The 24,255-nt window shown below is 32.2% G+C and overlaps 2 protein-coding genes across 3 annotated transcripts; one reads left to right on the forward strand and one right to left on the reverse strand.

Moving 5' to 3' along the window:
• Positions 1–2,007: 2,007 nt before the first annotated feature.
• On the forward strand, positions 2,008–8,136 carry LOC100791620 (ras-related protein RHN1-like). Of its 2 annotated transcripts, NM_001255224.2 has the most exons (7): positions 2,008–2,555; positions 2,655–2,732; positions 3,249–3,416; positions 5,334–5,382; positions 6,062–6,135; positions 6,779–6,872; positions 7,649–8,136. In NM_001255224.2, the coding sequence occupies exons 1-7, from the start codon at positions 2,517–2,519 to the stop codon at positions 7,747–7,749; spliced, it is 603 nt and encodes a 200-aa protein (NP_001242153.2). In that variant the 5' UTR covers positions 2,008–2,516; the 3' UTR covers positions 7,750–8,136. The 2 variants fall into 2 exon arrangements, with proteins under 2 accessions (NP_001242153.2, NP_001401614.1); NM_001414685.1 differs by having other exon boundaries at positions 2,008–2,732.
• An 8,080-nt stretch (positions 8,137–16,216) lies between these two features.
• Positions 16,217–19,116, reverse strand: LOC100792142 (trans-cinnamate:CoA ligase, peroxisomal). Its single transcript, XM_003538322.3, has 2 exons — positions 18,759–19,116; positions 16,217–18,107 (listed from the first exon to the last, which is right to left on the reverse strand). Exons 1-2 carry the CDS (start codon positions 18,954–18,956, stop codon positions 16,443–16,445), a joined length of 1,863 nt encoding a protein of 620 aa, XP_003538370.1. The 5' UTR covers positions 18,957–19,116; the 3' UTR covers positions 16,217–16,442.
• Positions 19,117–24,255: the final 5,139 nt, after the last annotated feature.

The following is a 24,255-nucleotide window of genomic DNA, read 5'->3' on the forward strand; positions in this document are numbered from 1 at the left end:
TTTTTTGCCTTTGGGACGTAGAGTTGTATCTTTCGCTGGTTTAGGAGCTGCAATGACCTTGTATTGCATTTGACATACTGTGGTAGAGTATGTAATAAAGATTAATAATTAATTGAAGAAACAAAAAATTTCAAGAAATACAAGACTTTCATTTTTTAAATGGTAACTCAATTTTTTTATATCATAAAACTAAAGAAATTTATTTTATTTTAGAAAATAAGTAGTTATATTGATTAATTAAAAAGCTAATTAATAATTTGATAGATGGATAAATAGATAGATAGTCAAAGTATAAGAGTTCAAATCTTAAGTTGTATTTTACGGTTTTTTATTCCCTTTTTCCCTAACTTCTCTCTTATATATTTCATTATTAACGTCCGGATATGTTTGTCGCACTTTTTATACTTTCAGGAACTGGATTTTGCATTTTCATCTTTCAGTGACGTATTTGTCAGCGGAGTGGAAAGATGAAAAGTCAAAAAAATATTATGACAAATATGCCCTTATGCTGACAATCATTTCAATGACAAATTTGTCCCTCCGTGTCCCGTAAGTTATTTTATTAACGGTGACAGACGTAAATTAACAGTTGGATATATTTGTCGCACTTTCTACACTTTCAAGGACTAAATTTTATATTTTTATCTTTTAGGAACACATTTGTCAACGAATTACACATTGAGAGACAAAAGTGACTATTTATCCTATAATATATGATGAAGCTTAAGATGTTATTTTATTTCTTATTTTTTGAATCGATAAATGTTAATTTTATTAGATTGTTAATTTTTTTTATGGCAGATGATTTTTTTTCTTTTTACTTCTCACTCAATCATGATATGATAGAGATCATAAGATATGATATCTTATATGCAGGAAGATAGAAAACTTTTATGTTATCTAATAGGATTATATTTGTAAGATTTAGATTAGGTTTTGATTAATCTTTTTCTTTTTACTAGTTTTTTTTTATCTATATATACTTATAATTTTGAGTCAATGAATGAAGAAGAAAAATAAACATATTTTTAGTTATGTCTTCTAATGTCAACAAATATTAAGCCAATAAATTTCTGGTTGTCATATCACTTAATTAAATTTTAAACTTTTTATTTAATAAACAAATGTCCATGTAAAATATACGTCAATGCTATGTAACATAGACGTATATTTTTTCCCTTTTTATTTTTATTTTAAATATACACAAAGTGTCTCTCTTTTCCTAGTCAAATATAAAAACAATGGTGACTCTTTTATAAATGAAAAATATTTTTGAATTCAATAACTAATTATTGTTATAACTAGAGGATAAATAAAATAGTACTAAGAAGTTTAAACAAGACTGACAAAAAGAACTATTATATTAATATTATATATATATATATATATATATTTTTTATTGTCATCTATAATTAATTATGTTAACATTATATCTATATTATTGTTTATAACTAATTTTCTATTGTATATTTTTGGTAACCTCAAAAACTTCCTCATTATTTAACTATTAAAATGAATGATAATTTATAATAAAAATACTTATTCCTTAACTTACTAGTTGCTTACTTATAATGATGATTTTTTTTTATAAAGGCCTGTATAAAAATCAAAGTAGACATAAATGTTGTTCCATAATTGACTGCAAACAAGTCTATGATGGCATGTGTTTATCCTCTAAATTTGGCAGTATTTTAGAGAAATGTAATGTAAAATAAACTTTCTTTAATTCATAAGTCATCTTTGAGTTTAGTACACAAACAAGCTAATCAAGTTGTTTATTGTATTTTTAGGGTGTTTCGGTTTTATGCCGGTCTTCAGGATTTTGAACATATGCATGATCGCTTGTATTAATGCCATCCTTATCAATAATAATAATAATAATAATAATAATAATAATAATAATAATAATAATAATAACATCAATAACTAAAGTAAAAATCCTGTAAAAATAGAATTTCAATATAATATCAACTCCATAAAATGAGACACTGGTTCAGTCAAAGAAACCATTAATAATCCTTGAGATAAGAAGAGTTGCATTATGGGCCTCACTAGCATAGAGGAAAGCAAAGGAAACTGGGAAAGAGGGATCAAATTTTGAGTGCTCTTTTTTGAGGGAACGTGTTTCATTCTCTTATTTTTCTTTTCTTCCGTGGACTTGCCCAACTTGTAAGCAAAAGCAATTTCTAATTTGCATGTCAAAGTCAAGCCACCAACAATAATCACAATAAAGAAATAAAAATAAAAAAGGAAGCAAAAGAAAGGACAAAAACGACACCAAAAACAAATAAAACGAACGCTTTTGGACGCAGACGGTAGCAAGGAAACCCAACTTAAGCGAAAAGCAATAGAATTCAAAGAGAGAGTTTCTTGTTCTGTATTTTTTGATTTGATCATTTCAATCTTCAATTTTTTTTTATATATCCACCAATCCGCAAAGTGCAAATTTCTAATCTTTCACGTATTGGGTTCTTCTCTTTTCCCTCTTCGTCTCCGATCGATCCAATTCTCTTCCCATGGCTACGATCGGACACAACAATCTCAATGCCAAATTGGTGGGTCCATCATCTCTTTTTTCGATTTCCTTTTGTTTTTTTTTTCTCTCTCAATCTTTTTCGATTCCGATGATGTTCTCGCCCTGTTCTTTTCACCAGGTTCTTCTCGGGGACATGGGTGCTGGGAAATCCAGCCTCGTTTTGCGCTTTGTCAAGGGTCAATTTCTCGAATTTCAGGTTATTTTTCTATCCTTTTATTTGATTTCGTTCTTCTGATTGGGAAATTCTTCGAATTTTATTGGGTTTGTTGTGTATGATGAAAATATTGCCTGAATTTCACGTTTTTTCATCACAGACGTGTGTTTAGTTTAGCTAATTTATGCTGATTCGGCTGTGAAATTGGCCGATCAGTAATGGGGTTATGTTGTTTCAAATGTCTTTTTTGTTAAAAACTATCATAGAATGTGAAGAATTCGGGTTGGTCACAAAAGGGTACAACCTGATTTGATCATGGAGGTTATGATGGCAGTGATTAGTGAGTGTTGATTGTTATAACTTTGGAGCTTTGAATGATGCCTAAATAGTTGTGGTGTGGCGGGGGAAATGGTATTTTTCTTCTGTTTGTAGTTGTGTGTTGATGGTTTTGGGTTTTGACTTTTAAGAGCTGTTGTTTTGGGCCTGATGAGGAGTCTTTAACTTATGGAAACGTGGCAATTGTGTTGCTGAATTTATGTTGTCTTTTTGTGGTGACAGGAATCAACAATAGGGGCAGCGTTCTTTTCACAGACGCTGGCAGTAAATGATGCGACAGTGAAGTTTGAGATTTGGGACACAGCAGGACAAGAGAGGTACCATAGCTTGGCTCCCATGTATTACAGAGGCGCTGCTGCTGCTATCATTGTCTATGACATCACTAGCTCGGTATGGTATCTTTGTGTTTGGATATTTCTGAATATCTATTTAAATGGACAATATTTGGTGTACAATTGACCATAGTAGCCAATAGTTCGCTATGGCAAAGTGGAGCTGCCCTGAACTGCCATAAGATTCAAATGGCGGAGCATTTTTCAATAGCAGCCATTGTAGCTGCAATAGCGGCTTTTCACGTGCTATAGCAATTCTACAATTATATCAGCTTCAGAAACCAATTTTTACCCCTGAAACATTGTTGTTTGAGTTTTTTTGGGGGGTAAAATATTCCACAAAAAAGTGACCTGTGTTGACCTCTGCTCCTTCACACTTTACAGGAGTTTTTTTTTTGTGTTTTATTCTTCTTTCTCTATGCTTAGTTCACATTCCACTAGTTTTCATCTAATTTGTTATTTTCTTTTGTTATGTTCTTTTTCTATTAATTTCACCATCATTTTCATTTTCTGACTTTATTATATGTTCTTAGTGCTCCTAGATTGATGGTGATCGTGTATGTAAATTGTGACATATTGTTTATCATGTTTTCTTTTGGGGTTTTGTTTTGTTTTTTTTTAAGTATTTATGTGTGTAGTATAAACTATTTAGTTTGTATTATAAGAGTATAATTATAATATTTAAAATAGAAGTCTTCCCACCTGCTATCTTGCTATAGCGTTTGCTACTACATGCCGTTATCCGAGATAGATAATTATGCCATTGACAAGCTGTTTTGACATGTTAACTTGATTCTTCTATTTCTATCTTGTTTTGTAATTTATCTAAATGTGTAAAATGGTGATTAGTTATCATGGGATATGGAAAAAATTGCAGCTTGTTTGTACTGGCTGCTTGGTCTCAAAATCATGATGGGAATGGTAAACCTTATGTTGTTGAGTTATGTGCATAAGCAAGTGCTTATTTTGCTGCATTTCGTAGGTCTAGTAAATGTATTTCTGGACTGACATTAAACTGTCTTCAATGATTTGCCTAATTTCATCATATCTTTGTGTTGCTTGAAAAATAATTAATGCATTGAAAACATTCTGACCAAGTGGAATATACAAATGCGTGAATTATTATACCTTAAAATGGAATAAAGGGTAACAGCAATCAGTCTGCAAATTTGACAAGTTAACAGCCTAAAAATTCCAATTCATGACCAAAATCAAACATAATTATTATAATTGTGAGTAGTGTACTACTTTAAAGACATTATATGCTCTCCTTACCAGAGGATAACTGATTGGTCCTTTTTAACAGAAAACATTGCGCAAGACTTCTTGATGCGCAGGGTCTACTTATTCTAAACCATGCTATCACTTCTTGAAACTAATGAATGTGAGGAATAAGTTCATTTAAAATAATTTGTTAAATAACCAAAATTTCCAAAAACTTAATCTCTCAAGTCAAAAGCTCATGAAATGTTTTTATATCCATTACACCCCTCACGAAAGTGTCTTTTGGTCCATCTTTTTAATATTAGATGAATGAGGGTAGCAAAGATCAAACTCCTGATCACTTAGTCAAGGAACTCTGATTTCATGTCAATAAAAACTCTTGTAGATGCTTTAGTTGTAAGATGAAGGACCATGAATGATTTTCACACATAACAAAAGTTATCAAAGGCCTTGTGTAATTTGGCAAAGTATATAGTTGTAGGTTGTAGTTTTGTATGGTGAACATTGAAATTGAACCATTCTTTGTGTAAAAATATTGAAAGACGAGTATAATGGATCAATATTGTATCGTTAATTTCTCTAAAGAAAACATCATACTTTTTGTAAAAGAGGAGTAGATCAAACTCATTCCCAGGGTTCTTTCATTTGATCGGTACATGCTTTTGTCTTTTGGTGGGCTGAAATCGATGCTTTTAATGTAATTGTCTATTTAATACTCTTTAATATGATTAGTTCTATCTTTCCTTCACAGGACTCCTTTACCCGAGCTAAGAAGTGGGTCCAAGAGCTTCAAAAACAAGGTATTAGCTTATTGGTTTTGAAGTTTTCTTATGGTTCTTTTTTCTGAGTCATAAAATTATAGATTGCAAAAGGATATCAGACTATTTATTTACTGTTTGCACACTTCTGGATGTGACCTATTTGTAAATTAATTTTGCCACAATCTTTAATATTTGTTTTTTTGTAATTTTTAAGATCTCACCTGTTAAAATGACTTATGTTAATCATTTAAGGAAATTATAAAGTCGTATTTTGTAATGGAATCGCAGATATATGGATGAATTATACATGATATAGTGTGAGAATGTGTGCATGAGAAGATTGTGAACAGTTAGGGAGATTCAAGTTCCCATTTGCAGTGAGCCAGAAACACACATTGAACTTTTAGTTTGTTTAACAAGTTACCTATGCATATGATTTTTAATGGTTTAAATAAATATATATCTATATTTTTCCGTAAATATTACTAGGACACATCTATCAATGATGTACGTTCTAGATCAACAGATAGATAATATAGGCAATGCTTTTGTTGAAAAATAATGTTTGGTTTGAGGGGTTTCTCTGAATTATTAAATTAAACATTGGCTACTTTTGGTTTCCCTCAAGTAATACTTTGTTTGTGGTAGTTGAAGTTGCATAACTAGATTCTTGAATTATGCTCTCAGCATTTTTTTTTTCTTCTCTTTATTGTTACAGGGAATCCTAATATGGTCATGGCTCTTGCTGGTAACAAAGCTGATTTGGAAGACAAGAGGAAAGTGACAGCTGAAGTAAGTATTATTGTTTTCCAACATTCCTTTTTACTCCATGTTAATTATCAAGAATTAGAATCTCTAACAATATCGTCTATTGAATGCATAAATTATAGAAAAAATAATGATGGAAGGTGCCATGGATTCTGGTCCAAATAGAAAATGTATATGTACCCATGAATTTGGCAAAGAAATTTATCACTATGCAGATCAATTGTCAGATTTTGCTAACTGATTAACAGTTCTAGTGTTTTTGAATCTTCAAAGTGTTCCAGAGGAAAGTGAACCTTTCTAAAGCAAGAAGGTGGGGATAAAATTCTGGGTTTTAAACATGCTGTAATTTGCCAAGAGTATTTTTAATGCTAACGCCTCTTTGCAAAGTTCAAATTGTATAAACTGTTTGTGCTTTTACTGGTTTATCTATAGTGATTTTAGCTGATAAAAAAAATCTTTAGTGATTTACCTTTGCAATTTCAATTTTGGTACAAAAAATACTATAATGTGTAATTTACCTTTGCAACATGTTTGGATTCTTCGGTTTTGATTGGTAGCTTGCATATGTTTGTGTAGTTTCATTTTTTTTATACAGCCAACATTCCATAATGACATGTCTTGCTCCTACCAGTTTATTAGTTTTAATTTTAATTCATTGATATTGCAGGAAGCACGTGTATATGCTGAAGAAAATGGTTTGTTTTTCATGGAGACCTCTGCCAAAACTGCATCCAACGTGAATGATATATTCTATGAAATAGGTTTGGGGCCCTTCCTATTTTTTTTTGCCTTAGGCTTCTTAATGAGTATTTTATTTTCTTCATCTTTAAATTGAATCGCTTAGAATAAAGTTAAGAGGGACATCAGTCCAAAGAGGAGGAAAGCCTTTAAACTTTTCGAGAAACTCTCTCTACCCCCACTTTACTGGCCAAGTTGCTATTATATTCACTGCTGATTGAAGTTCAAAATTCATAAAATCTGTAATTGGTGACTTGGTTATCTTGGACCCACTGATAGCATATCCAGCTCATCAAACATGTGCTGGATCTATTTATTACATGTACCCTCTGTAGGCTACATAATGCTACAACATTTTTGTCCCCTATCCTTTCTCTTCACTTTGTCATAAGTACACTATTGCAATCCACTCCATTGTCCACTTCAATTTGTGGCACATGACATGTTTGTTACCAAGTTAGATCCTGCTTGGATAAACTTCTCTATAAGTACTTATGGGAAAAGAAAATAAGGAAATGAAATGAAATGAAATAAGCTTCTTTCATAAACTAAAATTAGCTTATGCGCAAGTTAAAACCAGCTTTTGGGGAAGCTAATATGAGAGGTTTTACAAATTAACTTATACATAAGCTAATTTTAGCTTATGAGAAAAACTTATTTCTTGTTTTCTTCTCTTATAAGTATTCATGGACCCAGCAGAAATACCCTGCATTGCTTTTAGATTGTTTCTTGTGCTGCTATATATAAACTGCTGAACCGTATTTACGTTTGTACGACTCACATTTGCTTTTGTGAACAGCCAAGAGGTTACCAAGGGCTCAGCCAGCTCAGAACCCAGCAGGAATGGTTCTTGTTGACAGACCCGCCGAAGGAACTAGGGCTGCATCATGTTGTTCATAAGTATTTGAGCTGTATTTGCACCCCCCAATCCTTTTTAATTAATCATGTTTTCTTTGGGTTGTATGTACTACACACTTTGATGTCACTGTTATGTGGAGCTCCAACAAGTGGTATGGGCTGCAATTTACAAAACACAACAACTTGATGGTGCAAAATATATCCTTTGGATGTGTACTTTGTCCCGTGATTTGTTTCATTGTTTGGGTATATGAGGTGAAAAGGCATTAATGTTAAGCTTCATTCGTATGCTTCTAGACAAGATTAGTGATTCTTTTCATTCTCCCTTTTGAGTATGTCACGCCTCTTGTTTCCCATGGAGACCTTAGTTCATAACCTAAATTAATAATGTTTGTGTGCATTAATAACAAACCGGATTTCATATTTAAACTGCCAATGTTACGAGTAAAATTTACATGGGTTGTTGAATCAATATTCTATATCTATAAATATCTATATTCACCATCTCATTAATAATTAGCAAAAAAAAAAAAAAAAATCCTCTTGAATGGATCACGAAACCGACGAACGTGATAAGAGAAAATGTTTTGTATAGCAACAAAAGAAATAACTCAATTAAAATATAGTAATTTATATTATTATCAAATTATGGATTTGTAGGCAATTGAAAATTATAAATTTTGAAATAAATAATTTAAAATATATATTTTTATGTGGTATTTTCTAATTGATTTAGATGAAATGCAATGACAATGTAAATATTTATATTATTGTCTAATTACAAATTATTATTATTATATATAAGAAATTTGTTGATTTTTATAATATTTATCATAAAAATCATTAAAAAATAGTTTCTGATCAAATAAAACATTTTACAATAATAAAATAACCTTTCATAACAATTATTTTTTTCCTAATTGGTTAATAAAAATCTTAACACTAATAAACATTAATATTAATTGATAAAACATGAGATAAAATTAAAAAAATATATAATAGTACGATGAAGAAAAAATACGTACAGTTAAAATAAATTTTATAAAAATATTATAAATGTAATAATTCATGGTACAAATTAATACGGACACATCTCTATTGTCAACGTCATAAACATAATGCTTAATACGATCAATACATCACTTGGTAGGTAAATATATTAATATGTTGAACAGGGTTATCAAACTCGAATTAATTTACTAACTCTTACAAGTTTACAAGTCTATTTATCCTTTGTGAGTTAACTCTTGAGTAAATTCTTTTTTTAGTAGACTCTGAGTAAACTTTATAAACTCTAAGTAAACTCGGTAGACTCTCGAGTTTACCACCGAGTCAATGAGTTAGCAAATTAAAAAAATTAGACCAAAATGTAAGTCATTTTTTATTGTTTTCTGTGTGTTTAGCATTAACATATCTTCATTTAGCATGTGATTCTCAAATACAAAATTCTCACATTTAATAATATCAAACTCTTATTCTCTAATAACATCAAACTCTCAATAAGAATGATCTATCACTACTATAACCTCTATAAGTTATTGCCTACTAGTGATGTATTATTACTAAACTTTGTTATTTAAATATTTTGAACTTTATGATTTACTGATTTATTTTATTATATTGTTGAAATGTTTAATTAATATTTTATTTATATATATTTTGTTATTATTTTTATATGAAATAGACTCTTACGAGTCTACGAGTCCAGCCTATAGAACTCTCATGAGTCTGCGTAAACTTTCGAGTTTGATAACCTTGATGTTGAATTAAATAGTTATAATAATTAAACAGTTTTTAATAATAAAGTTATTTTATTATTTTATAAAAAAAGTTAATGTAATAAACCCTTAAAAAATGTTTGTAAAAAAAAGACCTAAAAAACTATATTATAAAATCATTAATGTACGATAGCATTAGGGTGGAGTAAAGGACACTGTTAATCTTGCAGGAGAGATGAGAAAATCGATCTCACTGGAAATTTCTTACTGGTGTACCTACTACGATTACTTTTTTTTCTTCTCTTCTTCAAAGTTAAAATAGGATCAATAATTGGTGAGTAGACTATATACATATATTTTCATTTTTTTAATCTCATTTTTATTTTATTTCTCTTATAATTTTTTCGTTTTTTTCATTACCTTAGCATATTTATCACTTTTAATTTTCTTTCTATTTTTTCATCTCTTTTTTTCTTCACTCCAAACTCATTCAAAAATAGGTTGAGTTTAGAAATTACTAGTAAGATTTAAGTATTTCCTCCCATTATTCCTACATTGACAAGAACATGAGCTCCGTGCAGCCGGGTCCTCCACTAAAGGATACATAACAAAATTGTAACTTGAATCATTGGCCCATTATCATCTTCAAAAGTTGTTCACAAATCACAAGTACCACTACATTACATAATTGAGACCCAGATCCCACTAAGTGTTTGGTATCTAAGAGCGAAGATGATAATAATCTTACCAAATCTCCATGCAATTGGCATGAGTTGATTCGAGTTATAATTTGGCATGGAATTATGGACGTGATAGAAACACTACTAGAAAGAATGATTGTAATATCTTTGTGTTAACATCGACGGATGAGAGTAGGACCTTGTGGACCTTGGAGTTCTAGCAAAAGGAACAACAAGAAATGCAATTATTAATTGAATGAATGATTCATAAGAGTATAACTCAAATGCATTTATAACTTTGTTAGTATTTTTTCTTATCTTTGGAAATTGAAGACAATGCCAAACAGTTTACAATAACTCGTACACCTTGCTTAACTAATTAAGCTAGATTTCCTTGACATTTCTTTGTTAGATACGATCCAATATTAGAAAAATTCTATTAATATCTATTAAAAGTCATTTGATTATGTGAATAAACTTAGATGAAATTGTTTTAGTGTCATTAATCATTACAAATTCAAGTATGAATATACACCTTTGAACTTTGCCTACTGGGGTATTCTTTTGCCATATATAAAAACAAGAATTTATTAAAAATGAATAAAAATTAAGTAGGCTTAATTATACATTTTACTATTAAACTAGGCTAGATTGAGAAAAGAAAATATTGTTGCTGGTTATTCATATATTAAACCTCGTTGGGGACCATGTGTCATCATTAAGTCTTTATCTTCATATTCGAAGAATACAAACCTTAAACAACTTAATTTCATACCTTGATTCCTTTTGACACTTGGAAATTTTAAGACCTTCTCATGAAAACATGACTTGATCCTTAAAATTCTATTGTTTCGATTGCTCAATCGAAATCAATATCATACTTGAACTTCATTTCGACCAATCAATCAGAAAAAAAAAAAACATTTGTATAATACATTTTGAACTAAATCAATACAAATGGAAACACTACGTCTTCTATACTTAGAATTTTTTACTTACACCCCAACAATTGGCTAGTACTACTATTGTTGGGAAACACCAACACTATTTTCCTCTTGTAGACTCAAAATAGGCACTTAGCGAAAACAGAAAAACAAGAATAGAGAGTAAAAGAATGACACCAAGAATTTTTAACGTGGAAAACCCTTTCAATGTAAAAAGTAAAAGCCACAGGACCAAACCAATAAATATCTCCACTATTAAAAGTAGGATTACAATGACTCTCTCAATATAAGATAATATCTCTCAACCTCACCCAACAAGGATGGTTTACAATTTCTTTTAACTCTCAGAAAGTGTGGTGGAAACTAGAAACTCTCTTTCTCACTATCACTCTTGCTTTTCTTCTCTTTGGATGAGATGAGATGGGATGCTTCAACTCTTTACAAGCCTCTCTATTTATAGGAGAGGGGTGTGACTTCCTTCAAGAATGAGTAGTGGATGTCAATAAATGAGTTACATTGACAAATCTCCTTATAACTCTAATCTTAAATTTCCTAAGTGGAGTCTGTAAGTGTCAAGGTCAAAGAAATCAATTCCAAGTCCTTTGAAAGTGCTCCGCAACTTCCTATACATGCCTTGGAATATGCTCTTCAATTTCCCATGTATTTTGAATTTGCATATTTACTTGAATGCGAACCAACCTTAATTATGGGGAAATTTCCAACAAATATTCTCTTTTCGACATAATTGGTGTGCACCACTATACCAACACCTTGACAGCAGTCTTCAACCTTCTTAGTTGGTATTGTCTTGGTCATTATATCACACCAATTAAAGTCTGTATGGATTTTCTCTAACTTCAATTTCTTCTCATCCAACACCTCTTGTATCCAATGATAATGAATGTCAATGTGTTTGGAGCATGAATGGAACATGGGATTCTTGGTTAAGTGGATGACACTTTGACTATCACAGTTTACCACATAATTGTCTTAATCATGTCCCAACTCATTTAAGAATTTCTTCATCCATAACATTTCTTTGAATGCTTCAACTACTGCAATATATTCTACTTCAATGGTTGATAATGCAAACACACTTTTGAAATTTTGATTGCCAAGACACAACACTCCCTACAAAAGTAATCAAATATCCAGATGTAGACTTTCTAGAATCCACATCCCCTGCCATATCTATGTTTGTATATCCAAGGAAGCATTAAATCTCCGCTGCCAAAGCACAAGCATCTTTTGGTAGTTCCTCTTAGATACCTTAGTATCCACTTCACAACGTTCCAATGTTTTTTTCCTGGATTTGATAGGAATCTGCTCACAACTCCTACAACATAGACAATGTCTGGTCATTTGCAGATCATTACATACATAAGGCTACCCACAACAAACGAATAGGGCATCTTGATCATCTCTTCTTTTTCTTCTTCATTCTTTGGACATTGCATCTTGCTTAATTTCAAATGTCCAAGAAGAGGGACATGCAATGGTTTGGCATTATGCATGTTGAACCTTTCAAGAACCTTCTCAATGTATTCCTCTTGAGATATCCAGAGCCTTCTTCTAGATCGATCTCTAATGATCTTCATTCCAAGAATCTTCTTTACTGGACCTAGATCTTTCATGGCAAAAGATTTTCTTAATGCCTTCTTGAGAGCATCAATCTTCATTTTTTTTTTTACCAACAATCAAAATATCATCAACATACAACAAGAGTATGATAGACTCACCATTCATGTAGTTCTTCACAAACACACAATGGTCTACGAAGGTCTTTCTGAAATTATGATGAGCCATAAAGAGATCAAACTTCTTGTACCATTGTCTTGGAGCTTGTTTTAAACCATAAAGACTTTTCTTCAAGCGACACACTAACTTTTCTTTTCCTGGTTCTACAAAACCTTCTGGTTGCTCCATATAAATTTCTTCCTCTAAGTCTCCATGTAAGAATGTTGTTTTGACATCAAGTTGCTCAACCTCCAAGTCTTGTTCTAATGGATGTCATCTTCATTACCAGTGAGAAAATTTCTTCAAAATCTATGCCTTTCTTCTGGTTACATCCTTTCACCATAATGCGAGCTTTGTACCTTGGGTTTGGGTTGTTCTCTTCATTCTAGATTTTGAACACCCACTTGTTTCTTAATGCTTTCCTTCTTTCTGGTAACTCCACTAGGTCATGTTTGATTTTCAATTAGGGACTGCATTTGTTTTTTCATGGCTTACATCCATTTCTCCTTATCATTTATCTCAATGGCTTCTTGGACACTTTAAGGTTCCCCATCATCAGTGAGATTGACATATTCATTAGAGAAATACCTCCTTGATGGTTGTCTGACTCTTGTTGATCACCTCACTTTGGATTTATCTTCCGTTTAGACAATTTTCATTGTTGATTCTTCCATCGTTTGAGTTGGATGCTCCATCTGGTCAAGTTGTTCTATCTGAGGAGGTTGTTTTGTTTGATTGATTTTTATCATCTGAGTGGGTTCTGCCTCTTTTAGAAGAGTCTCTCCCCATGAGTTTCTCACTATGGGCTTTGACTTCTCAAATCGTTGGATATCATGTATTGTCTAATCTTCAAGGAACACCACATTTCTACTTCGAACAATCTTCATTGTCTGAATCCCAGTTCATTTCTTGGTGAACCAAGGTATATGCACTCATTCGCCTTAGCATCAAGCTTTGCTCTTTCATCTTTTGGAATGTGGACAAAAGCCTTGCACCCGAAGACTCTCAAGTGGTCATAGGAGGCTTTCTTTCTAGACCAAACTCCTTCTAGTATCTCTCCATTTAAAGGTCTTGAAGGAGACAAATTGATCAAATCAATTGCAGTCTTTGCTGCTTCACCCCAGAATGTCTTAGGGAGTTTTGAATGTAAAAGTGTATATCTGACTTTCTTTGCAATTATTCTATTCATCTTTTCAGCTAATCCATTCAACTGAGGAGTTTTGGGAGGTACCTTCTCATGTCATATCCCATGAGCCTTACAGTATGCCTCGAATAGACCTTTGTACTCTCCACCATTGTCTGATCTCAAGCATTTCAGCTTTCTTCTAGTCTCTTGTTCTACTGAGGCATCAAATTCCCTGAAAGTTTGAAGAACTTGATCTTTCTTCTTCAACGGATACACCCACACCTTTCTGGGGTGATCATCAATGAAGGTAACAAAGTATTGGGCACCACAAAGGGACTTTTCAAACGTTGAGCAAACATCTGAGTGGACAAGATCCAAGGTTTGCTTTCTTCTTTTGGCCTCATTCGATCTTTGGAAAGACACTCTGCGTTGTTTACCTTCTAGACAATCTTTGTTGGATTCAAGTGGCTGCCCCTTTATGTTTGGAAAGTGATCCTTTGCTAGAAACTCCAAACCTTTCTCACTCATGTGACCCAATCTCTTGTGCCACAATTCTTTGGTTGCATCTTAAGCAGCATCTGTCTCCCCTTTGCATATCTTTCCCTACATGATGTACAAGGAGCCTTCCTTCTTACCTCGAGAAACGACTATGCTTCCTTTACTAAGCTTCCATCTGTCAACACCGAAATGGTTTATCATCTCAACTTCATCTAGCTTTCCTGTTGAGATAAGGTTTAAACGCATCTCAGGCACATGTCTTACTTCCTTCAGCACAAGCTTGCTTCCATTTTCAGTCATCAAAGTCACCTCCCCTATGCCAATAGTCTTGCTTGTGATATGGTTGCCCATCTTCACCGTACCAAAATCCCCTTTTTGATATGAAGAGAAAAATCCTTCATGAGGAGTAGCATGGAAGGATGTTCCAGAGTCGATTATCCATATACAATCATCAAATGCAATATTTAAATAATTTTCATTACCGATAAGAAAAACATTCTCATCATATGATGCCACAACAATAGTGGTTCCACCTTCATTTTTCTTCTTTGGGTCAATTTGATTAGCATGGAAAGTTCCAGCCTTCTGATCTCCAAAAATCTGCACTCAGACTTTTTATGGCCTAACTTTCTGCAATAGTAGCAACTCAAGCCTTTGGGGCGAAACTTGGATTTTTCTCGTGATTTCCCATTGCCTCCTTTACCACGGTGCTCGCTCCTTCCTTTATTTTCAACAAAATTTGCTTCGGAGTGACTACTTAAGCCCCTCTCCTTTCATCTGGACTCTTTATTTAGCAAATTATATGTGACATTCTCCATGCAAAGCTTTCCATATGGTACAAAGTTTCTGAGAGAGACAACTAGTGTGTCCCAATTCTCAGGCAAAGAACTGAGGAGAAAAAGAGTTTGTAATTCATCATCTATATTCATATCTACCTTCTTCAATTGATTAACAATACCTTTGAATGTGTTTAGATGTTCAATCATGTTCTAACCATCCATATACTCCAGCTTGACCAGGTGTTTGACAAGATGAGCTTTCTTCCCCGACATCTTCTTTTGAATGAAAGATTCAAGCTTTGTCCATAACTCATACGCATTGGTATAAGTTGATACATGCTCGAACAAGCTTCAGTCAATATACTTATGAATCATGGCTACAACCTTTCGATTAAGGAGTTCTCATTCGTTGTCCTTCTTTCCCTCTGGCTTATTCTCGTGGGTGATTGGCTCGTGCAAATCCTTGCAATACACATGGTCTTCCATCATCGGTTTCCAATAGGAATAATTTTCTATGGTTAGCTTGAACATATCTTCATTATAAGTGACAACTCCCTCTATCTTGAATCACACAGGATAATAGCTCCCCTTGAACCAAGCGAGCTCTGATGATACCACGGTTGGAAAACACCAACACTATTTCCCTCTCTATAGACTCAAAATAGTCACTCATTAAAAACAGAAAAACAACCTTAATTAGAGAAATTTGTTCTTTAACTTTTCATGTATTTGAATTTACATATTTACTTGAATGTGAACCAATCTTAATTATGCAGAAATTTTCAACAACTATTTAGTAAGTATAGAACTCTCAAATTCGGATAGGAATTAAAGAGTTTTGTTTCCTCATTCGTATGAACATCCAAATTGAATTAGAGACCAGCTGCTGGAGGAATCAAACCTGTTTTGATTTGAAGCAATACACGATTATAAAGGAAAACTTGCCGACCCATCACGACAAGTTTAAATGGAATAAGGGACCATCAAATTAGTAATTGTAGTAAACAAAAAGGGAAAAACATGAAGGTGAAAAATAAAAAGAAGCTATTTATATATGTGGCACTTGCCCCCAAAACAAGCTCCAGTAGTTCAAACTACTAGCAAGTAGAAACTACATTAATGCGTCGGAACACTCGAAGTTATAGCCATTTAGATACTTAAGTATATGTACACACATTTATCCATTTTTTTTCCAAAACAAAGACTCACTAGATCATTAGTAGTAGATCTGATCTGAACACTTAATTACTAATTCAAAGACGAGACAGAGCCAAAACTTGCTCGTTGTTATACCCCCCAACAATACTATTTTGACTCACTTGGCTAGACTTCTTGTTGATATTATTCTTGGTCTGCACATTATTCTCGGACACCATGAAAGCCTTAGCCATGACCCTCAATTCAAATTTCTGAATCTTCCCAGTTGAAGTCTTTGGCAGCTCCTCCATGAACTTCACCACCTTAGGCACCATAAAGTGTGGCAAATTCTTCCTGCAATATGCAATTATCTCAGCCTCAGTGACATGATCAATTTTTTTTGATGAGTTGTTGTTGTTGTTGTTCTTCCTCAATGACACAAAAGCACAAGGACTTTCACCCCACCTAGGATGTGGCATTGCCACCACAGCAGCCTCCAACACCCTAGGATGCCTATACAAAAGAGACTCAACTTCAACACTACTAATATTCTCCCCTCCTGAAATGATCACATCTTTGGACCTATCCTTAATCTCCAAATACCCATCAGGGTGAATCACTCCAACATCCCCAGTTCTGAACCAATCACCCTTACTATTATTACTCCCAAAAAAGGCCTTTGAAGTTGCCTCATGATCTTTGAAATACCCCATCATGATTCCACTCCCTTTCAGCACAATCTCCCCCATTGTCCTTCCATCCTTTGGCACACTCTCCATTGTGTCAAGATTCTTCACATCAACACCAGCCATAGTCAACACACTCACCCCTTGACGGGCTTTCAATTGGGCCTGCTCCTTCTTTGGCAACATGTTCCACTCCTTCTGCCACTCGCACACAAGTGCTGGCCCTGTTGCCTCAGTTAGCCCATATGCATGTGTCACATGAAACCCAAGTGACTCAATTTGCTCTAGCAATGATGCTGGTGGTGGTGCTCCCCCAGTTAGAATCTCTACCGGGGAATTTCTTTTCAACTTTATGTCAATTTTCTCACTTTGTTTTGCCTCTAGGATTATGTTGAACACAATAGGTGCACAGCACATGTGTGTCACGTTGTGGAGTACTATGTTGCTGTATATGTCACGTGCTGCTGTGGTGCGAAGGCACACGTTTGTTCCACCACGTGCTGCCAGGCCCCAAGTGAAGGTCCAACCGTTGCAGTGGAACATAGGTAGTGTCCAGAGATAAACCGGTTCACTTCCCATTTCCCAACCTAAGATTAGGCTTAGGGTGCTTAGATATGCTCCTCTGTGGCTATAAACAACACCCTTTGGCTCCGAGGTTGTTCCTGATGTGTAGTTCAACGCAATTGGGGTCCACTCGTCTTGGATTTCTTCAGGGACGTAATTTGGATTACCATGATGAACCATTTGCTCGTATTCTAGCTCACCAAGACGGATTCCTGTGGGGGTGTTTATGTCATCTATGACAATGACTAGTGGGAGAGAAAATGTAGAGTTTTGTTGATTTATGGTGGTTGGTTTTGGAACACCCTTGTTGTTGTTGTTGTTGTTGTTGTCCATGAGTAATCTAAGGGCGTCTTTGGCCTTGGAAACGTACTCGTAGTCAACAAAGAAGACTTTGGCTTCAGAGTGGCGCAGAATGGTGGCTATGTTCTTGGCATCAAGACGAGTGTTGATGGTGTTGAGAACAGCACCAGCCATGGGCACTGCAAAATGCATCTCATACATCGCGGGGATGTTAGGGGCCAGCACCGATACCTGTTGCATAAACCAGAAAATTAGTATATGTATACTCCAGATAATTAATCTTTGAGTACTTTAGCATGAATCATATATGTGTATATAAAAGAGAAATGCTAACAAGAGTCTTTAATGTACTTTTTTATTATTAACTAAAATTTATTAAAAATCATGAAATTGTCTTAATCTTGTCATTTCTTATTTAATAGACTTTATTTATAATTTTATATTTTTCTGTAAAGTTTAAGCTATAAAAGAGAGCCACAAAAAGAGTGTATTAAAGAATGTATGACGACGTATCACTAATATTGTATAAAATATGCATGCATCATTAGTTATTGGAATTTACTCAACTTTTTTACTTTGATATGTTTGTGTTCTGACTTTTGAAAATGTTTCTGGTACAAATAAAAACAAGATAGCTTTTGTAGTCTCATTTGATCTTGGGAAAACATCAAATATATAAATTACATGAAAAAAAAGATAGAAAGTGAGAGTGCGTGAAAGAGATATATAGCTGAAGACTGTGACACGGGGTTAATTAATTATTTAATGTTCAAACAACATGAAATTGTTGTACTTTATACTTTGATACATATTACACAGATTCTGAATTTTGTTGTATGATTAAGAACATTATGTAGTAGTAGAAGAAATTGTTACACTTACAACATCGTTCCTAGCAACGTTGAGGGCTCGGAGGGAGAAGGCGAGGCGGCAGCAACGCTCATAAGTCTGTGCCCAAGTGAAATGGGTTCCTTCATGGATCACTGAGGTTCTGTTTGCATAGCATGCAGCAGCCCTCATCAAAAACGTTAAAGGTGTGAGTGCTGTGTAGTTTGCTTTGCATTTTTGAAGGTTGTCCATGTTAATAATTAGAGGTAATTATAGTGAAATTTGGACCAAAATAGCTAGATATGTGTATAGTATATGCTACCAAGAGAGAGAGAGAGATCGAGAGAGAGAGGGAGAAAGAGAGGGAAAAGTTGAGATCAGGATTGTTGAGTTTGAGTTTGAGAATGAGACTGAAGGTTCATAAGTTAGTTCATTTATATAGGGGAACGTTTGTTGAAGGCCACGTTATTTGGGAAGGGTGTGGGGCCCACATAGTAAGTGTAAGAAGATGCAGTGAAGCTAGGGTGTGGAAAGTTTACAATATGTAAGGAAGTTGCTTTGATATTCCTGAATAGTGAGTCTATAGTCTCAAGTCTGAACACACACTTTTGAAAGTTGACCCTTGTTTTGCAATTCCATGCCTGGTGCTTTGTTAATTTTGTTTTAGATAAAAAAAAAATTATGTTAGTTGGATTACGTTGACAGTCGAAATTGAATTCATATCTTTTTAAAAAAATGAGTTCTTTGCTTAACAATTGTGTTGGTTTGCTGATTTGTTGCTTTATAATTTGTAAAATTAATGAAACATTGACACTTAATTTTTGTTAAGAGACGCAAAGAATAGTACCCCACATACAGATATATATATTCTCCACTTTGTCGCATGCATGGTCACTCTGCCATGCTTCACATGAATTGAAGGCCTGAGTGATTCTTTAGCCTAAAATGATAATAATAAAAGTGGTAGTGGGTTGTTATTTATGGCATCTACTTTTTATCCTCTTCTTCCAACTAATTAAATTGCAATAAGGCAATAAATCAATAATAGCTATACTTTCAAATTGTGGAGTCACTTTCATAAGCTTTAGTATTTTGGAGAATGATAATGAACTGCTAATTAATTTGCTAGTATTCGATATTTGCACGGCATTACTAATTACTCCTGTTCGAGTTACGTCCACAGTTCGATCAGGTAAGAATTTCCAATTCAAGTAGTTACAGATTCAATGAATACAATTATTTCTGATAATTGGTCCAGCAAAATCAGACTGTAATTAAACCAGTCAATTATTCTTTTTTAATTCAAAACAATAACAACTAATTTAATTTATGGTTTATAAATATATCACACAATAAAAGCTAACAGTGAATTTAATTTATCATCTCCTTGCTAAATATCTGTATATAGTTCACCTCATGGCAAGTTATTTGAATTAGGCAAAGAAAATTTGTAAGAATCATACTATTGGGTGGTTTAGATAAACTTTTTATATACAGTCAAAAGTCCTTTTCACATTAATTTTAAAATAAAAATGGTTTGATGTTTAGATGTAATTTTTTTTACAATGTTTGATCTCGTTAATATCGTGGAAAAAAAATCTCTAAAGTACAAAACTATATTTAAATTCTATTTGAGATTAATATTTGTTAATATAACATTACAACCGCACTAAAATTTTATACCCTTTCATTACTTAAACCAGGTGAGTATATATATATATATATATATAGACACACACACATACCATCTTCCATGTAGAAATTATGGCACTGCTCTGCAAATTTGTTGCAGTTGCTGTGTTGAATACGGTCCATGCAGCTGGTTCGCGATGGTGTTCCATGTTTTCATCAATATTCGAACGAAATTTGTTTATAAAAAATATCTTAATTTTATTTGATTTAAAAATTTATGTGTTCGGAAACAACATAATTGAGAGGAGGCTGCGGTTTAGTGTCTGATGATAATGGACCGATATTTAGGAATCGAAAAAACATGGTCTTTTATTCCTTAATTTTTAATTTATTTTTTCTTTGATTATCACTTAATAAATGAATAAAAGCCAATAACAGAAACTTGTTATTTTTGTCTTTATAACTAAACATGCACGCAAACACCAAACGTGTTCCTACTAAGGAAAAAAACATGCGATTGTTAATTTGGACCAAATTAAGGCAAACCATTTGTATCAGCCTAACATGGCAATACAATAATACCTTGGGTTGATCAATTTAATAACAAACATAATATTACGCCAAATTGGCACAATTCTGGTCCTGTAATCTGTAGTCCTTGGACCAAATTATTTCATTTTTTTTTAATTTTTTTACTTTAATTTAATATGAACAAAAGGCCCTTACAATTTTAATTATTTTAAGTATGAAATAAAATTTAATCAATGCATAATGATGGTTTAGCCCAAAATTGGTTTTTAATTTTGATATTTTTTTATGATCATATAATGTGTCGAATTTTTATTTTAATCTCTCCTACTTTTTCTTATAATTTTTCTTATTATGTTATCCACATAAAATATTTATTAATTTTATCGATAATTAATTTCTGATAATTAAGAAACCTAACTAATTATTTTTAATGAGATTTTCTCTCTTATATTTTTATAGAAAAACTCAATCCAATTAAAATCTTACTTTAAAAATTAAAACTTAATTCGATCTATCATACTAAAGTAATGAAAGTTGTTATAAAATTATTTGTGTGACTCCATCTAGTATTATTACTAACATTGTTGTTCGGTGGTTTGGTGGAGATGATATAAGATGAAATTAGTTTGACTTTAATGTATACTACATGCTACCCGTGGTCCAACACATTTCTTATATTTTCTCACTGGTTTTTCTTATAGTTATCATTCTTTCATTTTTTTTTTTAATACATCATTTATTACATTTTTCTATTTCTCTTTACACACATTTACTACATTTTTTTTCATTTATATTTATACAAATATTTGTTACTTTTTAATTTCTCTTTATACAAACCTTTATTACATTTTTTTTTATTTCTCATTACACGTGCATTAATTACATTTTTTATTTCTCTTTATACGCCGATTTATTGTTTTTTCTATGAGTCTGACTAACTAGTGTACGTTGATTAATAAATTATAAGGGAAAAATTATTATAGAAATTATAGGTGAACACAAAAGTAAGTGAGGACTAGTTAGAATTTGACTTTTTTTTTATATAAACATGTATTTATTTCAGTTTTAATTTTTCTTTACACACAGACTCACACATTTATTGTAGTCTTCTATTTCTTTTTACAAACACACCAACATATTGTATATAGTGATTTTTTCTGTGTGTGAAAATGAGAATAAACCCACCTTTTATAGCTCGTGGCTGATATTTCTTTTTTTTGATTGTGATGGCATATATATGAGAGATAAGCAGGTAGCTAGGATGGGATAATCTCCTCTCCTTGTTTTATTTTTCCTTAGTTTGCCACCAGAAACCACAACCGCAAATTGCTTTGGCTATCACCCTATTTCCATCATTTTCATTATTGTCACTAAAACAAATGTTGCTATTAATGTTGTCATTGCTACATCTCTCTATTTAGTTACCACCACCACCTTTGTTGTTACATTTTATTAGTGTATTTTTTCATACGTTTTATGTTATTGTTTGGTAGGTTAATTTAAAAATATATTCTGGTCAATGTTGTTCTATATATATTTTAAAAGTATATCATACATTACAGTAATTAATAAAATATCAATTAATAATTTTAAAATTATACAAAATCATTTTTTACAGCTACTTACTTAAAGTCTTAAATTTAATAATTAGATTAATTAAATTCAATGTTTACAAAATATTATTGCACAAAATAAGTTTAAGGATGTTACTAATTGGTATCTTTTAAAATCAACACTAATTTTTTATTATTAAAAATCACATTGCAGATGAATTAAAAATAACAAATGAGGTATATTATTAACATTAATTTTCTTTTCTGTAAAAAAAACATTAATTTTCTTAACTAATGGTTCATATTATTAAATGAGTTCATGCGTCATATGTTTAATACATTTATTGTATACCCCAACTTTTTTTTTCAAGCTTTTTTCTCTTCTTAAAATGAGAAGTCATTACCTGGACTAAATACATTTTTTTATTTATAAAAAACTCAGAAAAATTAACAAACATAATTTTTATACGATAAATAAATAACTTTTTATTTCTTATCTTACTTTCTGTTTTTCTCTCTGCATGCTTTATTGACTTTCTCTCTCTCTTTTCCATTACTGGGCTTTGGTAAAGAGAAATTTTTAGTTTTCTTTTTGTTAATTTTTGTTTGTTGTGTTTGGTATTTATTTTAAAAAAATAACATTCGCGGAAAGGAAGATTTCCTAGAAATGGTTTTAGCCAGGTTTTCCAAAAAAAATATTTTCATACGAATGTAAGAATTTTACTTTCCCTGATTAAATATTTTTTATTGATAAAATTATCATTTTACTCTTATCATATTATTTAATACGATAAATAATTAAAGTAACTCTTAAAAATATCATACAACTCTCTCATTCATAAGAAATTTATCCAAATATTACAAAATATTTATAACAAACCAAATCGATTTTATTCATGACAGAAATCATAATTCTCAGACATAAATAAACTTATTCCCTGTCAAGCATTTTCATATGTTTTTTTTATGTTATATTGACTCTCTCCCTCTCCTTTCCCCTTTATTTTCTCCTTGATTATTTTATTTCTCCTTTCCCCTTTATTTTCTCCTTGATTATTTTATTTTTAAGTTAAAATAAATAAAAGATACCAAACAACTTCTACCTTATTTAAATTTTTTATTTTGAGTGTTAATTTTTAAGGAACTTTTAAACATAAAACTAAATTAAATATAGTCTTAGTCTACCGATAGTTATTACATTACAAAAGCAGTGCACACTTAAAAGTTATCCCACCATACTTCCTTTTCTATTTCTCTTTTGATTTCCTAATAGATTTCATCATATCTTTTTGGGCACTGGAAGGACTTTAACAACTTATTGTTAATTAATAAAAGCCCAAAAAATGCCTTAATTGATCATATACCTTCTTTGTTCAATATAATTCTTTATATTTAGAAAATTTATTTTGATCTTTTTTAAAAAAAAAAAATTGATTCAGAATGCTCTTTTCATTTATTTAAAGTTAACACCATCAATGATATTAAGATATTGGCAGCTAGAAACCTCCACAAAATGTAAGCTTTTTTCTTTTCTTTCTTCTTCCTTCTTCCTCTGCAACTAAAACTATTCTGCATAAGAGCAAAATTAACTCCAGCACTAAGATCCACGATAGCAAATACTAGTAGAACTTCCTCCTGCACAATAGCAAATCGCACCAAGTAGTCCTCCCTCCTGACAACTCAGACTTAAAAAGCACAATATTTCAAAACATCAATTAATCTCTCCTTGATATTCTTAAACACTCCAAGGGATTCAAAATCCAACTCGATAATGAGTAGGCAAAACTTGCTCTTCGAACTTTCAACCACTTCCAAGACAAAATTTGTACGTGATT

Source organism: Glycine max, chromosome 11, assembly GCF_000004515.6.
Source record: "Glycine max cultivar Williams 82 chromosome 11, Glycine_max_v4.0, whole genome shotgun sequence".
In the NCBI taxonomy this organism is placed as follows: Eukaryota; Viridiplantae; Streptophyta; class Magnoliopsida; order Fabales; family Fabaceae; genus Glycine; species Glycine max.

Excerpts from the sequence above, each read along its gene's own strand:
- LOC100791620 (NM_001414685.1), top strand. The coding sequence starts at position 2,517 with ATGGCTACGATCGGACACAACAATCTCAATGCCAAATTGGTGGGTCCA. Across the intron at positions 2,733-3,248 it reads GTCAATTTCTCGAATTTCAG|GAATCAACAATAGGGGCAGC; the intron begins GTTATTTTTCTA and ends TTGTGGTGACAG. Across the intron at positions 5,383-6,061 it reads CCAAGAGCTTCAAAAACAAG|GGAATCCTAATATGGTCATG; the intron begins GTATTAGCTTAT and ends TTATTGTTACAG.
- LOC100792142 (XM_003538322.3), bottom strand. The coding sequence starts at position 18,956 with ATGGACAACCTTCAAAAATGCAAAGCAAACTACACAGCACTCACACCT. Across the intron at positions 18,108-18,758 it reads ACGTTGCTAGGAACGATGTT|GTATCGGTGCTGGCCCCTAA; the intron begins GTAAGTGTAACA and ends TTTATGCAACAG.